General features: G+C 27.5%; 1 protein-coding gene across 1 annotated transcript; it reads left to right on the forward strand.

The window, feature by feature from the left end:
• Positions 1 to 14,258: 14,258 nt before the first annotated feature.
• Positions 14,259 to 16,280, forward strand: LOC132919053 (uncharacterized). Its single transcript, XM_060980405.1, has 2 exons — positions 14,259 to 14,947; positions 16,177 to 16,280. The coding sequence occupies exons 1-2, from the start codon at positions 14,317 to 14,319 to the stop codon at positions 16,278 to 16,280; spliced, it is 735 nt and encodes a 244-aa protein (XP_060836388.1). The 5' UTR covers positions 14,259 to 14,316.
• The last annotated feature ends 2,358 nt before the right edge of the window (positions 16,281 to 18,638 follow it).

The following is an 18,638-nucleotide window of genomic DNA, read 5'->3' on the forward strand; positions in this document are numbered from 1 at the left end:
ACTATCTATATAGGTACTTTTGTTCTTTAAATTTGTATTTAATTTAATGCTACTGATTATATACATATATATTTATATTATAAATAACGCAATTTTGAACGTGACGTACGATATAGGTACGTTTAACGTATTGGATTGGTCTGGCGTTGAGCTACCGAGAAAAACTCGGTAGGCCGCTCAAAATATGGGCTGGTTTTGAGTGTTAGGTCGTATTTTTTTTATTTTTGTGATAAATCAGTACAAACATTGGTAGAAAATATAATTAATTTGAATTATTTTAACCGTACAGTAGCTGTAGCTGTAATCAAACGTAAGAAATTCCTAAAACTCAGTAGGCAGATAGCTTGTCAATCCAGCGGTGGGTACGAACATCTATGTACTTGACGTGATATGTGGATTAAAAATTTTCTAATTCGTTGATGAATGATGAATGATGATAACATATTTTCCATTAACATTATTTACTGATTTAGTTATGTAAGTATTTCACCTTATGAGTATACACTATACAGTAGATTTTTATTATGTCAATATGTCGAACGTCGCTAGGTATCTCAAATTGTTTGTTACCTATCTCAAACTACATATTGAAATTCCCTTGAAATTACTATTACACTTATAGCGTTTTACTCTCGATAACTCAAAATAAAATTAATCGTTTTTAGTTATCACGAATACACAAATATTTTTATTACGGTAAGAACAAAAAATTAAGCAGTACATTCAGACATCCAGTATAGTGATTGTGATTTCACGTGTTTGTAGTCATTCGTATACAATATAGTGATCAGAGAACTGGAAAATAAACGTATACCTAAATTAAATGTCCTAACAATTAATTATTACATTCTCACAAAAATAAGTGTCTAAAGTAATATTAAACATTAAACAAACCTTAATGACAAATTAAAAAAAAAAAAAATTTATTCATTATTGTAGTTTATTGATATGTACGTAGAAGTATTAATACTTAAGTATTCAAATTATGCATTTTAAGCATTCAAATTATTTATCAATTTTTTCAATTTTTTTTTTAAATTTTAATAAAACTATTCCTGTTCCCCTTGAAATGTAACGAGAATCTACTGTAGAGGTTTCCAACCTTTTTTGAGGTTCAACCATTTCCAGTGTTTCATAATCATAGCTGTAAAAATTAAGTACCTATAAAGTATAAAGTATTATAGTTGTAGATTTGAACGGACATAGACCAATTGCACCTAAAACAAAGTTTTCCAATTGCGCTTGTATTCAAATTTGCCTACTTTCAGATATGAAAATATTGTTGTCCTTGTCTGATCTAAATCCATCAACATAAAACAACTAAACACTAAAATGCTTGAAAATTAAAAACTTATTTATCGATCAATTGATTACTGGTTAAAGTGACTAATTATAATATATTATATAACAGTATCTGCAGGGATTTTATGAAACGTTATTATTATTACACAAATAAAGTAACTTGTTAAAATTGTTTATTTATTTATATTATGTATTAACAGTCGCTAAAAAATCAGTTGGTGTATAAATGTATTATATAATTATAACTAATAACAGTAATAACTAATAACTAATAAGTTGTCTTTAGGTATTATAAAATGTTTTGAGCGCAATTGGTATGCTGCCATTTGAACCACCAAATCATCTATGTTCGATCGTCAAACCTGTATCTTGAAAGATTTATTCGATTATTTTATCTTAAATACATACTTATAGCTGTGGACCGAGGATTCACTCGGACTATTTAATATATATAATTTTTCAAGACTGCGGACGCACGTGTGCTAGAAAAATGTAACAATTAAAAATGGGACGCACTCGAGAATCGAGATATTTCCTATAATTTATACACATCCGACGTTACTCGAGAATAAATGAAATCGAGATGGACAATTCACTTGCGACCAAAAGTAATAACTAATAAACTAAATAACTATTAAGAAACTTTTTTTCTTATTAAATGTAAGTTGGGATAACTGATAACTGGTTCAATCTATTATTTACACCTTTTTTTAATCGTAAAATCCGCTGCGTAATAGCTGTTACCCGCGACTTTCATTTTAATACTAATATTACGATCGACCTGGTCCAAAATTTGATGTCAATAATATAACATTTTATTGAAATTGGTGCAATGGTTTTTGAGTCTATAGCGGGGAAAAAATAAGAAACATTCAAACATTAATTTATGTACATGATGGGTACCCATCATCGGGGATAAGACAGGTGTGGTTACTCCAGGTAGGTACTTATACTACAATTAAAATATCTTACAATAAAACATCTTAGGACGTTTGGATTTGAGGAGTTTGGGTTGAAGCTAAAGACACAAGAACAAAAAGCAGTTGTTGGGTATAATATGTAGTTGCAGTTTATTAATGCAATAATATATAATATATTAAATACTTTATAAAATTTGTGGACAGAGACAAAGAGTGAAATAAGTTAATTTAATACTGGGACCTGAACTTAAATAAAATAAGCGGTGATATTAGGACATGGCCCAACCACTCGTCATATTCAATTTTTAAATAATATAATAATAAATGTAATCAATAATCATGGTAGTGAGATATTATATGCTATGTTTTACTTTTAAAATGTGACCATCTAGATTGTCAATTTTTTTTCAATTTTTTGGGTGGAATTTTTTCTAGTTAATTTTAAAACCATATCATATAATATAAATTATAATTCAATGTTTTACCATCATGCAGCGGGGAAAATGTCAAACTGTACATATTATTTTTTTAGCTTTCAGCATTAAACTCTTTCTGGTATCACTATTTCATTGACCAACTAAATTTCTGTTAACAATATGTAATAGTATACAAATAATATTTTAAAATTTTTTTTCACTATTAAGACAAGTACAATTTTCATGATCTCCACGAATATATTGATAGAATTAGGTATAATTTACACACATTTGAAATATTACTATGCTCCTAAAAAGATTCCAGTCGAGCTCCGTGCGAACGCCTATGATGGGTGCCCGGGGGGCTCAGGCACACATTAGAATATTGGATTTTACGGGGACATTGCATTGATCAGCGGCTAAGTTCCATCACCCAAATTGTGCATTTATACCTATGATACCAAGGCACCCATTAACCTGACGCCTATGAATTTATACCTACTTAAGTGCATACTATATTAATTTATTTTTTTTATAAAATGTACCTAGTGGCTAGTATTGTAATGATATGCGCACACAGCATAATTTATTGTGTATTTTATTATCTTTTTAAATAAATAACGGTAAAGTTGTCGCACGCAGATAGCCGTCAATAAAAACCAATAATCTCTATTGATCACTGATGAAAGAAACGATTTACATTGTTTGGTCGCGTGGGAACTCATACTTTATTGCGACAGTATGGCGCAAAGCGTGTGATCTTATACGTGTGCCGCCAGAGACAAGGGATGGTCCAATGGGGATCTCCGCCTTCAGGGAGAGAGCCGACTTCTCGAAGGACGCGGAGGCCTTTGTTGGAGCCGCCTGCGACGCTGGCAGGCTTGACCGCGTCGTCTTCTCTCATCAGTGCGTATGCACCATTAGAATTAGTAACATCTCTCAAGAGTGCATGAGCACCAAATACTTTAATAATACACCCACCACACCGGAGACAGACTGCGAGCGACAACTGGACCATTTTCACTACAACGAAATACTTCAGTGTTGTTTTTTATTTGGATCCGTGTGATCAATCCATCCTAGTTTTGTTAAGACAATTATTGGTTAACGAGTTCAACAGCGAATAAGGTAAGGTGCATGAGCATTATTTTATTTGCGTTGATTTGTGTAAATCTGCTTTTCCACACTTAATCACTATACAGTGTATTTGATTATATTCTCGAATCACGATCTCGAGAGCCCTCCGACCATCAGGAGGAAGGTAATAACGTAATTTTAAATAATTCGAATATTTACATCTGATTGGTCACCATAATTCTCCAGCACTTATAAGTGTAGGAGAAAGGTTCCACAGATCTGACATTTATTAAAGGCTTGTGTCCCTTGTACTTGTCACTTTAAAATTAATATAATCTCACTATAGGCTTCTTAACTTATTTTTAATTTCTCTTATTTTTGCGTTATTACAGTATATAATATACTCTAATAATAATACTTAAAATTACGATTGAAAACTCTCAGAATTCATCTAATATTCAAATATTTCAAATATTTACCATTGGTATTGAGGACAGAGATACAGTGGCGTCATTTCAGTTTTCAATAGAGCGGAGCAAAGGTTTTCACCAGCCCGAATGGGACATGGGTAAAAAAAAAACCGCTCGCTACGCTCGTAACCGAATAATATCTACTTACATTTTTATCGAATTACCATTCCCACTTCATTATTATTCATAATTATATTTAATAAGATTTTTTTTTTTTTACTCTAATTGTTACAAACCTTTTAATTAACTGGGTAATAACATAATTTGCAAATATATGATAGCAGGTATTTTATAAAAACAATTGTACAATCCTATACAAATTAAAACTCTATAAACTATAAAGTATAACAATTTTTATTAATTAAGAAAAATATAATTTATTTATTTAAGGATATATTCTCTTTCTTTCAATCTAAAAGATAGGTACATAAAATCGAATTTAGAAATTAATATTGACTTAACTTATATTTATTTTTTATTTTTTATTGCTTGATAACTGGTTCAGGTTTTGTTTGTTTATTAAACATTTCACTTTTCAGTAATTGGTTTTTGATTCTTGGGCGTCTTGCTGTAGTTTTATTTTTTTTTGCAAGATGATTTTTAGCCGCACCACCCATTTAATTTTTTTTAAGAAATGTTTTGTTCATATCAAAAGAATAATGAAAACAAGCGTCACGAAAAAAAATTATTATATATAGAATAAGCGGTTACAGAAACTGAACTAAATTAACAAAATAATAGTTTACTGTGAATTGTGAATTGTGATAAACGGCTGTCGCAAGTTAACTGAAGTCTGAGGACTGAGATCAAGGATAAATAAGAGTGTCAATCGATTGTTGTTTTTAGAATTTGTAAATTTGTAGAATTTGTAGATTTTAAAAATAAAACCATACCGGGATTATGATATTAATTATTATTATTGTTGTGCGTACAATAACATTGTGTTCCTAAATCCTTTTTCTTCATAAAACACATACACACACAAAACATACATGCACATTGCACATCCCGCATGCGTCTAAATATAAATTTATTCCAACTATCAATTAATTAAAAGTGTATCATTGTGACAATAATTTTTTAGTAGTTAGACTGTAAAATATTTTCTGAAAATATTCGGTTTCACCAAACGTTATGTGAATGTTCGGCATCGAACTCCAGAGTTTTTTCTGTAGACGAGTGAAGTCATCCTTCGCGGCGTCCGGTTTGGTCGAGTCTAAAACTTTCATAGAAATGCACTCAATGTCGGTTGCTTCGGTTTCACCAAACGCTATGTGAATGTTCGGCATCGAACTCCAGGGTTTCTTCGGTAAACGAGTGAAGTCACCCTTTTCGGCGTCCGGTTTGGCCGAGTCCGTAGATACTAGCTGCGTTGGTACCGATGACGATGATTGGATCTCCAACGCATCACCTGCACCCGATATCAGTCCAATATTGGGAACCGATCCATTTTGTTTTGATATCGAATCGACGACATCACTGTCTACTTTTTGGGGCTCATCATTTGCAAGTGAATCTAGTGATTTGGCTGAATTCGACAGCATCGCTGGGCCGGCCGCAGCAGTCACGGCGATCGGTAATATTATTTTGCTTTATTATTTATTAGATAGTTTATGATAATAATATACGTTAATATATTTTACGACAAATTTACGTTATAACAATATACACTCAGAACTGAATAATAAGTTATTCGACGTAGGTATTCTTTGTAATAATAACACTGTAACAATAAACTGTGCGACTTAAATAAATAATATTATTATTATGTGGGTATTTCAACATTAAACATATTATAATTAAAAATATTAGCAGCCAGCAATACATGATTATAGTTTTTAATGTTTTTATATCAGATGTAAATTTAAATAAATATTAAAAAACAATTCTATTAAATAATGAATTAAAAACAAGATAGGAAATCTCACATTGTTAAATTTAGAGAAACATTTAGCTATAGATCACTTATTATAAGTACTTTTGTGGGTCATTAATACAAACAGTAAAAATGTTCATTACACCAACAAATTATACTTAAACAGCTCGTTATATTATGTTGTACAATTATATCAAATACCAAAACGTTCTAAATTATGATGTGTACTCTATAATATTATATGCTCTTAATTTGTCTAATTTGTTTATGCAATAATGATAAAATAACATACAAACGTTTTTTTAAATATAACTTCCTAATTCAGTGTTATATAAAATAAATGCATCACTCACATCGTTCTGCGAGTTCTGCGACCTTTCTAGAAAAACTAAAACTAGAGAAAATAACCAGAAGTCCTCAACCCAAGAAAAATTATAATAATATGTAGATAACTATAGATTCTTAATTAGCAATAATTACTATAGATAAGTATTAAGTAATAACATAATATGAAAATGAAATATAAAAATAAAATAATTTTATTAAAAAACTTTAAAATCGACAACATATATTGGTTAGCGAACTGTTGCTGTTAAAAAAAACAGTGATCGCTTATATACTTGTGTATACCTTATAAACGTTACATGACATTATACAGCACGAAAACCATTGGTCAAATGTACATTTAAATGTTTAAATGTTATATTTCTTTAATTTGGTACCTATATTATAAGCGTAATATGCTAAGGTATAAGTAGTTTATATAGGTAAGTACCTCCTAGGCATTTAGTGTATATTTATGACGTTACATAAATCTATTATTTTAACATTTATTGTATAGACAGGCGATACCCGTTTCTACCAAAAGTGTGTCTTTCCTTTTTCCATCAATATCCGTTTCCGCCAAATAAGATAATATACCACGTTTTTACTAAAACAATTGTATACTAGGTACGCTTATATTAAAAGCTATAACACATTTTATTTTAACACACAGTTGTAATGCACAATTTAAATTGTGCAACTTTTTCACTTGTTTATCAAATATTGTCCCGTTATAATATAATCTTGGTTAATCAGCATATAAAAGGTAATAAACACGGCAACGGTTTAAAATACAATCAAATACCATAAACGTTACAAAAATATAGGTACATTGTTAATATGTGTATTTATACATTTTACATCAATTCGAAAAACTCACAAAAAGTATATTCTACAATTAAAAACAAAATATATCATCCAATTACATAATATATGAGTACACACATACATAACAGCTAAAGTATATATATCATAATATATCATTTTTTTAAACCCAGTATTAGTATATTAAATAAACTTATTACTGTATTAAAGGTTTTAATATAAGAGTAGCATAACAATTGTTTTGGTGAAGACGTTGTTAAGTTAGGTGGAAAAGGGAAAGGTTCACTTTTGGTGGAAACGTGTTACGCCCATATAGACTAAAGAATCACCTACGCTTAGGTATATTATAATAGATTACACTGATTGTAGTGAGATATAATAATATTTCGAAAACGATTTGTTCTGTTCTGCTCCTGTTCGCCGCTTTCGGCCGTTATAATTACGAAACGTCAGTAGCCTGCTGTACCAAGCTGTTGCAGTCGACGTATTACAATGTAAATTAACTATTAATATACTATCATCATAGGCATATCACTCAGCTACCGCGGGCAAACGTCGTTATTCCGTTAATAATAATAATATAATTATTATAACGCATTTGATTTTAATAACCAATTATTTTTCTTCGTCTGATTTGAACGGAACGCGTCTTACACGCCACGGCCGATCCGTACGTTATATTATACTAAAATATAGATTCCAGGTAAGTTTATTTTGTAACCAAAATATAGTGATTGATATCTTATATATATTGTATATTGTATTTTTATTATTTTTATTATTTTTATTTTTAATTAATGTGGCAATGTTGCATAAAAGTTAGCAGGTATAAGAACGTTCTCAATCGTGCTATTAAAAAAGGTACGTCCGATAAGGACCGTTCTCAATCGTATTCTATCCAATAAAATAAGTATACCTAATAAAAATGAAATTTCATTAAAATATATTATTATCGTGATTTTTTCATCATTAGAGTAATAGCAATTCCTAAATACGTGTTTGTTTGTAAGACTACCTACATATAGGGTAAAAATAATACAAAATACACCACATTTACGAAATTTAGTATACCATATACTGTCGAATGTTATAGGGTATACCGGTATACCGTATACGTGCTATTGTGATTAGTGTGCATACAGACATATAGTAAGGGTAGTTAAAAAGAGCGAGAGAAACAGGAAAGGTAAAAAGAAATTTTGATGACGAAAACATGGGCTATTGTGAGACGTACCTAATTGATATAGTTTCTAACAATAACGCTATCGTCATGTAATATAGGTCAGTGTCGTTGGTGGTGGTGGCGGCGGCGGCGGCAGCAATGAATTAATGTCGACGCGTACCTACACCGTTGTGGTCGACGCACCCGCACTGCTATCGGACGGTACTGACGCGGTAAAGGCAACTGGTGTGTGGGGTTTTATTTCGTTGCCTACGTTACCTGGTTATTTTTTTGACATCATTTTATGCTTTTTAGGACAACAACTTCCGAGTCCCGAAACTTAAGACCACGATGTATTTTTATTTCAAAATAATAAATATGTTGACACAGAATCATAATTGTGTGGTAGTTACAGGATTATCATAACATTATTTTTTTTAAACAAGTTTTGTAGCATTGTTTTATGAATTTTTTGTACCTATATTATTTAACGATATGAGTGCATACGATTTGTTACCAAGCCACTAAGTGAATTTTGGAAATCGTGTACAAAAAAAAAACAATAAATTAAAATTATAGCTTCAATGTTAGTGAATTATTTTGCCCCTTGCCCAGCTTTTAACCAGTTACGCCAAAACATATATGTAGTAGGTAATTGAATTAGGCAATTAGGTAATAAATAAATACAAATCGGGTTATAACTTATACATAAATTATAATTGGTTATAATTGATATGATATAAATTTGAAGAATAAACAGAAATACATATGTATACAAAATATATAGGTAATTATAAATACATTTTAATCGAAATGTTTATTATGTATAATAAATACATTTAAATTAAACCAGTTTCTATAATTGTATAATTTTTAATTTTCTACTTATGACCTAAGTAATTTAGACCACTATATTTCGTAATCATAATAAATTCATATAAATCAATAATCACATGTATATGTATAACTTAAAGAATAGTTTTTTTACCTATATGATAACAAATATTTTTCTTTTCATTTTCAGTTTTATTTTTATTTATTTGTTAATAGAAAATTTTTTTTATACCTTAATTATCATCAATAGCGCCCACCCGAACGGTGGTGGTCGTACAAACTCAATCCACCTGTAGTTTGCAGGTTGACGTTCAACAATGAAAGTGAATGATGAATATGGCAATACTGCTCGACTTGACCCCATTACCCTGGATGTTTTCTGGAAGGTATTGATTTTTGTTAGCTATATACTACTACGCAATAATATTTTATTACTTGTCGACAAGTGCCAGACGGCCCAGACGACTGTCTACCTTAGTGCCATCCATTAGGTTTCGCGTCAACTTAATTTTTTATCGTTCAACGATAATCGTACACAGTTCAACTCTAAACGTTCATTAATTCCGTTTTCGGTTGAACGAAACATTTTTAATACTATCAAGTATTTTATTAGATTTTAAAACGTCTGCATTTTGGAAATCCTCCATTCAACTATAATACTAACAACAGGTGATTAAAAAAATAAATAAATAAATATTTAAAACTAATGATAACCACTGTTGACTTATTTAAAAGGTAAATTTGGTTACATTGGTAAGTTAATATAATGAAAATAGATGTAATTATTTTTACTTATTTGTTGATAATTATTTATGTTTAGAAATAAATTTATCTGTTTTGCTAAAATTTCAGTGGGTTTTCAAATATTTGTTTGTTAAATAGTTTAAAGGGCCATTCTAACACATATTAATATATTATATAATCGTTCTATATATTTTATATCCATAACTCTATATGCAATGATGCAGTATTTAAGATTTCGATTTGGACCACACCGCCATTAACTCTAGCTGTATAATTTCCGACCTCAACTTATTTTTCTACTAATCGATTTCACCCCTCACTTTAGATAAAATGTATTTTTGAAGGCTCGAAATACATAGTTCTTATTAATTTTAATAAGTGTGATTTATGAACTGATTTGTTTAAATTTAGTTTTTTTTCTGAAATATTTATTTATTAGTTTAATGGATTATTTAATAGTAGTCTTATTATTTTTTTACTGTAAAACTCTCAATCGATTGACAGGAATAAGTAATTTGTCAACTAAATTTAATATTTATTAGTTATATAGTATGATCGGTTCATGTGAAATTCATACATTATGGTTGAGATAAGGCCTACAGTTCGACAAATCTCACAAAATATTGGGGGTTGGTGAGCCTAAGTAGCAAAGCCTATTAGTTAATAAATGTAAATAATACATTTATCAAGGTTTTATAATTAAATCTAAATTTAATTGTGAATAATTATGTTGAAGGAAAATGATGAATCTTGGACCATTTAATGAATTTACATTTTTTTTTTTAATTTTTGATTTCTACTCGTATTCTTTACTCTAACAATATTATAGCTTAATAAGTGATATTGTTAAGTGGTTCCAGAAAAATGAGTTTTTTTGATAATTTAAATCATACAGATTACAATTGTAATTTATTATGTGTTTAAAAGCTTAAAAAAGGTACAGATATTTTTTAAATACTTGTTACTATTTAGTATTTTATGTTCAATAAGAAGACATGGCGGTTTTGCGCATGTGTAACCCAATGGCATATAAATTCTAATCGATATACAGTCTTCGCTGATGGGGTGGTCTTGATGGGAACTAAGAAGCTTTTATTGGGTGACGCGTGGGGATGCATAGAATAAATGGATTCTCATTGGGCTACGGTGTCTTCTCACTAAACAGAATATAATATATAGTATATACTATATAGTAACCATATCTATACTGTATACTATACTAATATATAAAACGATAGCGTTTGTTTGTATGTGCGGGATAAACTCCGAAACTACTTATTCAATCGTCGTGCAGTTTTTTATAAATTATAGAGGACATCACAGAGAAGGATATAGGCATAAATTTAGTCCGATAAAGTTAATAAATAATAAGTTATTTTTAATTAAAATAAACGTATATATTGTATACCAAAATATGTTTATTATTACGGTGGCCCGCGAGTTTCAAGCTACCTGTAACCTGACCTTTTTTCTTTTGTGTGTGTTTTATCGGCGAGTAGATATGAATAATTGTTCCGAGAAGTATAGGTAATACTTTCCGTACCATGTTATTTCAACAATTTTATTATCATAGGTTTATATATTAGCTACATTATACTAGTAACTAGCGTGTCTGTTTAGTTAGCAAAAACCACTTGAAGAGACGAGTTCTTTCATCTTTGATATATAATAAAATAATGTTGCGCTTATACTAAAATGTTAGTATGGAATTAGTTATTTAATTAATCTAAATAACTAAATACATGATAGCGTTTGTTTGTATGTTCGGGATAAACTACGAAACTACTTATTCAATCGTTGTGCAGTTTTTTTTAAATTAAAGAGGACATCACAGAAAAGGTTTTAGGCATAAATTTAGTCCGATAAAGTTAATAAATAATTAGTTATTATTAATTAAAATCTTGGGTGGAGCCGAGACGGGTATGCTATTTATAATATATGTATACACAACTAGACATAATTTAACAAATCATCTGAACTGATTAAATTAATTTGTATATTTGGTATGATATTATAGTTTTCAAAGAACGATTTTTAAATATGATACATAAAAATAAAATTACTATAATATAATATGTACGTTTTAGGTAATAAGACATTTAATTCGGTTTTATAAAACACTTAGGTATTTTATTCAAGTATAGATAGTTTTATGCATACCATATAAGTTACGGTAAGTATTTCCAATTTATTTGCAATTAGTGAATAGTAAATACACATGTATATTTTGCTCAACAATTGATTGTATAGTTATCATTCATAATGTAAGTGGCTGTTAAATAATTTTAATTAATTATTACAATATAGCTAATTTACTTACCTTACCAAAATTATTAAAAAAATATTAAATATTTCGTATGTTATAAATTTGTATCCACTTCCTCAGAAACTTTGTATGATTTGTTTTATTTATAGGTACATCGTACATATAAATAGTTTTAATGATGTCTAATGTCTATACAACTATACTCAAATTTTGTTTTTATAAGCATAATATTCTTCTGAAAATGTTTAAATTTAGATATAGAATATTTGACTAGTTGTTAATTATTATTTTTTAATAACATTTACTATTTTCTTTAATTCTATAATTTATTTGTTTAATACTCTTATTACCATTTACTACACAATAATTTCAAAAAATTATTTTATTTTATAGGTATTATACTATTCAAAATATTGGTTATCATTTAATAGAAATAATAAAAAATGTTTTGGAAAAGTAAGCTATTAAATTATTTTTATAGAAAGTTTTCCATACAAATTTCTTTTAATAAATTATATAATAATATTTCAAAATAGGTAACACCAATTTATTAATAATTAGCATGTAGCATGTTTTAATAGATCATAAAGATTCTTGAATCCTTGAGTATAGAGCATTTCCATTAGTAAGCTGAAAATAGTATTATAATATGTAGATTTTTAATTGTCCAATTGAAATTATCTATTAAATTATGTGCTGCATAAAATATTTAAATATTAATTTTTAGGGACATAATAGTTGTAACAATATTATTTACAGGTAATTAAAATTGATTTTAAATAAACTTTATTTTTGATAGAAATTATATTAATATCTGCCTAGTAAGTAGTAGCCACCTATCTTATACTTTTAAAAATCAGATGCCCTAAATTTACATTGTATGAAATATATTTAAAACAATTATTGAAAGCTTTATTTGCTTATTAAAATTAGGAGTTAATAATATTAGGCTTACCTAATATTTTTTCTAATACATACTTGTTTATTATTAAAATATTGTAAGTAATATTACACTATTTATATATTAAATAATATATTATGTAGATATGCATGATAATTTTAATTTTAATTTTTATCATAAAAAGACATTAAAAACTGAATTATGAAAAAAAAATAGATACTAAAATAAATAATTTATGTAATGTATAAATAAAATTTACTCTTTTCTAAACTAAAACTGTGGTTTCTCTTACATATATTTATTTTTATCTTTAATGACCTAATATAAAACTTAATATTAAAATATAAATATTTTATATTACACTAAAGCTTAAAATTATTAATACATTATAAAATGTTATTTATAGATCAACATGCCCTTATCTACAAAATATACCTAATCGTAGGATAATTATCATAATATATGTTATTTACTAACCTAAATAAATCTATTACATTGTAATATCCTCTGATTTTGAGTTAGAGATTTACAAACTAGACACTGACATACAACACACTGTATACAAATAAACTACTAAACGTTTTGTAGATTATAAAAAAGTACCTACATAAATGAAAATAGTTTTAAAATAAATAAACATATATTTGTGGTTGTTGGAGTCACATTATAATAGTTAAATACTGATCTACCACCTAGTCTACACATTAAGTTTTAGCATAATGTATAGTTGTTGGTGCGTATATATACATAAATAGCACAAAAATAGATGTAGAATAAATATCCCATGTTTTTTTAGTTGACTGTAGTACTTCATAATAGAATACCTACCCAAAAAATAATTTATAGAATACAATTAAGTATAATAATTCAATTTAACATTTTACACATAAAGATCTATACATTTTTTAGTTATTAGTTGTACCTACTTGTAGAATGCTACAGTTTTAGTGATTATTAAATGTAGGAGATAAAAATCTAAATTTTATTTAACTCTACATTTCTTTACGATCACAATCTTCATATATTTACTAATTAAATGAAGCATTTTGTAGGTTCATTTTTGAAGTATAAGAAGAAGTATCCAAGGAATAGAAAGAAAAAAATAGTGGACTAAAGTGAATTTTTAAAAAAATTCTGAAAAAAATACATCTGCAATCAACACTAATTTTATCATAATTAAATAAAATTTAAATTCTACTATGGACCGACTAAGACTTCAAACTAGAACAATTCCTGCTTATAGTATTTTTGGACTTATTAATAGGGCAACATATTCCAATATAGCAGCATTAAATGATGCAAATTATGGTGCTATAGACCTTACCTTAGGTGCTATTACTGGTAATCATATTATGGCTCATAATAATTATGGAAGAATACAAAATGATGCTAAAATTGTTCATCAAATCAATTATATTTCACCAAGTCCAATTGATTGCATAACAATTAGTGATGATGATAATGATAATAACACAGTGCATCAACAATCTGCACAATCTGCTCAATCTGCACAATCTGCTCATTCTCCGGGACAATCTATTCAATCTGCACACTCTGCTCATTCTCCTGGTCAATCTATTCAATATGCACAATCTGCTCATTCTCCTGGTCAATTTATTCAATCTGCTGGTCAATCTTTTCAATTTGCTGGTCAATCTGCTAGTCAATTTGCTGGTCAATCTGCTAGTCAATTTGTTCAATCTATTCAATCTGCTGGTCAATCTCCTAGTCAATCTGTTCAATCTGTTCAATCTATTCAATCTGCTGGTCAATCTGTTCAATCTGCTGGCCAATCTTTGCAATATATTCAGCATAATTATATGCGCCAAGGTAATTATTATTTATATTAGTTTAAAAACACAAAATTGAAAATAAATAAATAATTTAGTTTTTAAACCTAAATGTTTTTAATATTTAAAATGATATTAAATTACACATAATTATTCTAATATTTTTAATTTTTAATAAATATTAATATTTGTGTATACAAAAAAGAATTTTCTACTAACTCATTCATAAACAACATGTATCCAAAACCATGATAACTAGAGACTTTATATTTTTATGGTACTTTCATTCCGCTATCTAAGGGTGCACTAAGAAAAAATGTTCTACTTCTTATAATTTTAGGAGATGCTCATATAAAGATTTGATGGCTCATAAAAAAAAAAATATGATTAGGTATAATTTTAGATTTATTTTATACTTGGTCAAAACCACTTAAATTACTGCGTTAAAAATTTGTATAGTATACATATTTTAATATTTAATACAATTTAAGAGCATTAATTAGTTTGTCATAGTCTGTGACGAGCTTAAAAATTATTCATTGTACATATTTTGTACTGTTATAAATGTCTCAATGGACTTAATGCATTGTGATTTGTAATTATAATTTGAATTATAATAATGTCTTATTGTTTAATATTGATTTAATTGTATTATTGTATTATTTGACTGTTAATAATATGTTTAGTAAATTTAAATATCAACAGTTTACAACTTGAAGGAACAAAACACATAATAATATAATATAAATATATTATAGTTATAAATAATATGACATTGTATTCTGAATTATTAGCATTTAGCTGCCCTTTTTAAAAATGACGTCTACCGATTTCGTGGCTCCCCATTACCGATAACAACAGTTAGCAATCTAGTTTATTATCTATATCGGTGCTATTAAATTAAAATTGGCTTGGCTTTTTTCATGTAAAATGTAAAATTGTTCGCTATCTAATATATATTAGATATAGATATAGATATAGATATCTATGCATTTATTAAATAAAAAGCAAGAGGCCGCAGGGGGGAGCACCCCCGCGCGCACGCCTATGGTCACAGGCAATATCAGTTTGTGCAGGATCAGTTAGTTTTATTAAAATTTATTTAAATATACCTATTACCTATCTATATCTGTGTTATAATAGTATAATTATTAGTATAAGTATTATACTTGAATAATGGAATTTTATTTTTAACTATAATAATAGTAGTTTCAAATAAAATTTGTCTTATTTACAATTATTTATTAGTTATACATTTTGATTTTGCAGAACCTAATTATTTTCAACGCTTGACCTCACCAACTACATCATCAATAGTTCTCGGAGGACAGAGACCAATTATTATTGATGGCTTAAATATTGGTTATGCGTAAGTTTTATTATTCATATAGTTCTTTTACAATATTCTTAGATAAAGTTATAAAAAAAATTAAGATACTTTAGGATAGATGGGATTACAATTATTTTGTTTCTATAATAATAAATTTAATATTTTAATTACTAAGATAAAATTAACTTTGTGTTTTGATTCAAGTAAGTATAATAACCAATATTATTACTATAAACTAGGTAATATAATTTTTAGTGTATGGGTGTATACAGAGTTGGATAGGTTTATAAGATAAAATATAAATCATAGGTTTGTAAGTATGTTACACAAAACACAAATAAACCAATACTGGCATTATTTTATTGAAAACTGTAAAAATTATAATTTTAACTTAAACAAAAACTTCCAATACAAATTATTTTTTTGTTTGTATAAAAAACAATTTTATCAATAACAAATATAGGTATATAATTAAAACAATATTCATAAAAAGTTATTAGTCATCACTCATCATACAAATAAAAATTATAGAAACCTAATAACCCAATTAAGACAAAATATCTAAAAAAATTATAAGTATATTTATGCATTTGGACAATTGGACAAATCATTATTAGTAATTATGTACCATAAGAAATGATGCTCATATAATACTAGTAGGAACACAGAATTCTGTGGTAGGAGGTTGAGGACTTACTTAAGTTATCAAATCGGGATAACTTTATTTAATATAAAAATGAGGTTAAAATCAAACTAAATTGTGTATGTGTGCGGTTCTTATTTAAACATTTATAATTATACAATAATTTAAAAGAAAAATTTTATACCTATTTATTATTTAGTTAGTATTTTATTAGTTATTTTTTAGAAGTAGGTAATAATAGTATTTAAAAATGTTTAAAACCATATATATAAACTAAAATCATTAATTTGTTTTAACAACTCCTTAGGTAAAAAGAGCAAAACCATTCAAAATTAAGTTATTAAAGTCATTAGCCTAACTAAAAATAGTTTTTAAAAAAATGATCTAAAATGTATCTCATAGTTGGTTTCTACTGAAGATTACAGCCTTTGATATTATGAGATTTTATTTGTTATGCCATTTTGACTATTCATATTATCTTATAGTAACACATGGGAAAAATATCTGCAAATAATAATTATCTATTTTTTAATTAGCTTTGGTGTTAATAGAAATTGTCACATGTAAACTGCCCTAAAAAATTTTATCATCTTAAAAATTTAGAACCATTTTGCATTACCTGGAAGATACAACTTAAGGTACGGTTTCTCTGCAACGTCAAAGAGTGGAACAGCACGGCTTTATGACGCCGCGTCCAGACCAGTAGTTGACGCTAGACGCGGCAGGGAAACCGTACCTTTATAAAAAAATATTTGAATTTTTATTCACATTTGTATTTCTATTTTCTATTAATTAATTCATATTATTTAAACAAATTCACATTCACCATTTTGATAATTTAATTACAATTATATTTATTGTTGAAATAGTATAAAACTGTTTTTAGATAATGATATGTAATTATCTAATAATTTTTTATTGTGCATTATTTGATTATTATTATTTATTGATGATTAAAAGTGTATGAATCGTATGCAATATAGAATATGAATAAATAAATATAAATGCAATTTAAATTATCTCTATTACCTCTTTTAGAGGAATTAACATAAGACTAATACTTGCGTAAGTTTTTAGGGAAAATTACGTAAACACTAAACGTAATATGGAACCAATATGCTTTTAGGGGAATTTACATTTGCCCATTTTTATATCACAGATTTATTGATAATTGTTGCTCACCTAAAGTTGTGTTTTTGTCATATAGTCACTTATTAAACTAACAATAAGACTTAGTTATCATATTTTAAACTTAAAATGATATAAATAGTTGATAATTATTTTGTTGTTTATTTATTTATTTAGTCATGGATGCAATAAGAAATTTTCTGCAAAAGGCATTGTTTTATGCGTACAGTATTTTACTAATCTAGGATTTCGATCCGTGAGAATTTTATTACCACAGCATTATCAAGGAATGCCTGGATCAGAAACTCACTCAAACATCAGTTTGTTATCGAACGCTGGTTATGTTTTTTTTACACCCAGTAGAAAAATTAAAAACGTTCGTCTAACATGCTACAGTGATCGGTAATCTTAAATTTTATTTTTTCTAATAGTTATTTATTTTTAGATTTTATTGTTTAATGAATTTAGTTATAAGTTATAATATATCATTAATACAATATTACAATACTATCTAGTAACTATTTACCCTAACAGCAATCTATTAGATGGCACCAAAAAAATTAATTTAGAACCATTTTAAGTTTTTGGATGAATTCAGGTCTGGTATTATAAATTTTTGAAATATAGACA

Source organism: Rhopalosiphum padi, chromosome 2, assembly GCF_020882245.1.
Source record: "Rhopalosiphum padi isolate XX-2018 chromosome 2, ASM2088224v1, whole genome shotgun sequence".
NCBI lineage: Eukaryota > Metazoa > Arthropoda > Insecta > Hemiptera > Aphididae > Rhopalosiphum > Rhopalosiphum padi.

What these genes read in the sequence shown, in the direction of transcription:
- LOC132919053 (XM_060980405.1), top strand. Translation starts at nt 14,317, where the DNA reads ATGGACCGACTAAGACTTCAAACTAGAACAATTCCTGCTTATAGTATT. An exon ending in GCATAATTATATGCGCCAAG is followed by an intron (nt 14,948 to 16,176) that starts GTAATTATTATT and finishes TTGATTTTGCAG; the next exon opens with AACCTAATTATTTTCAACGC.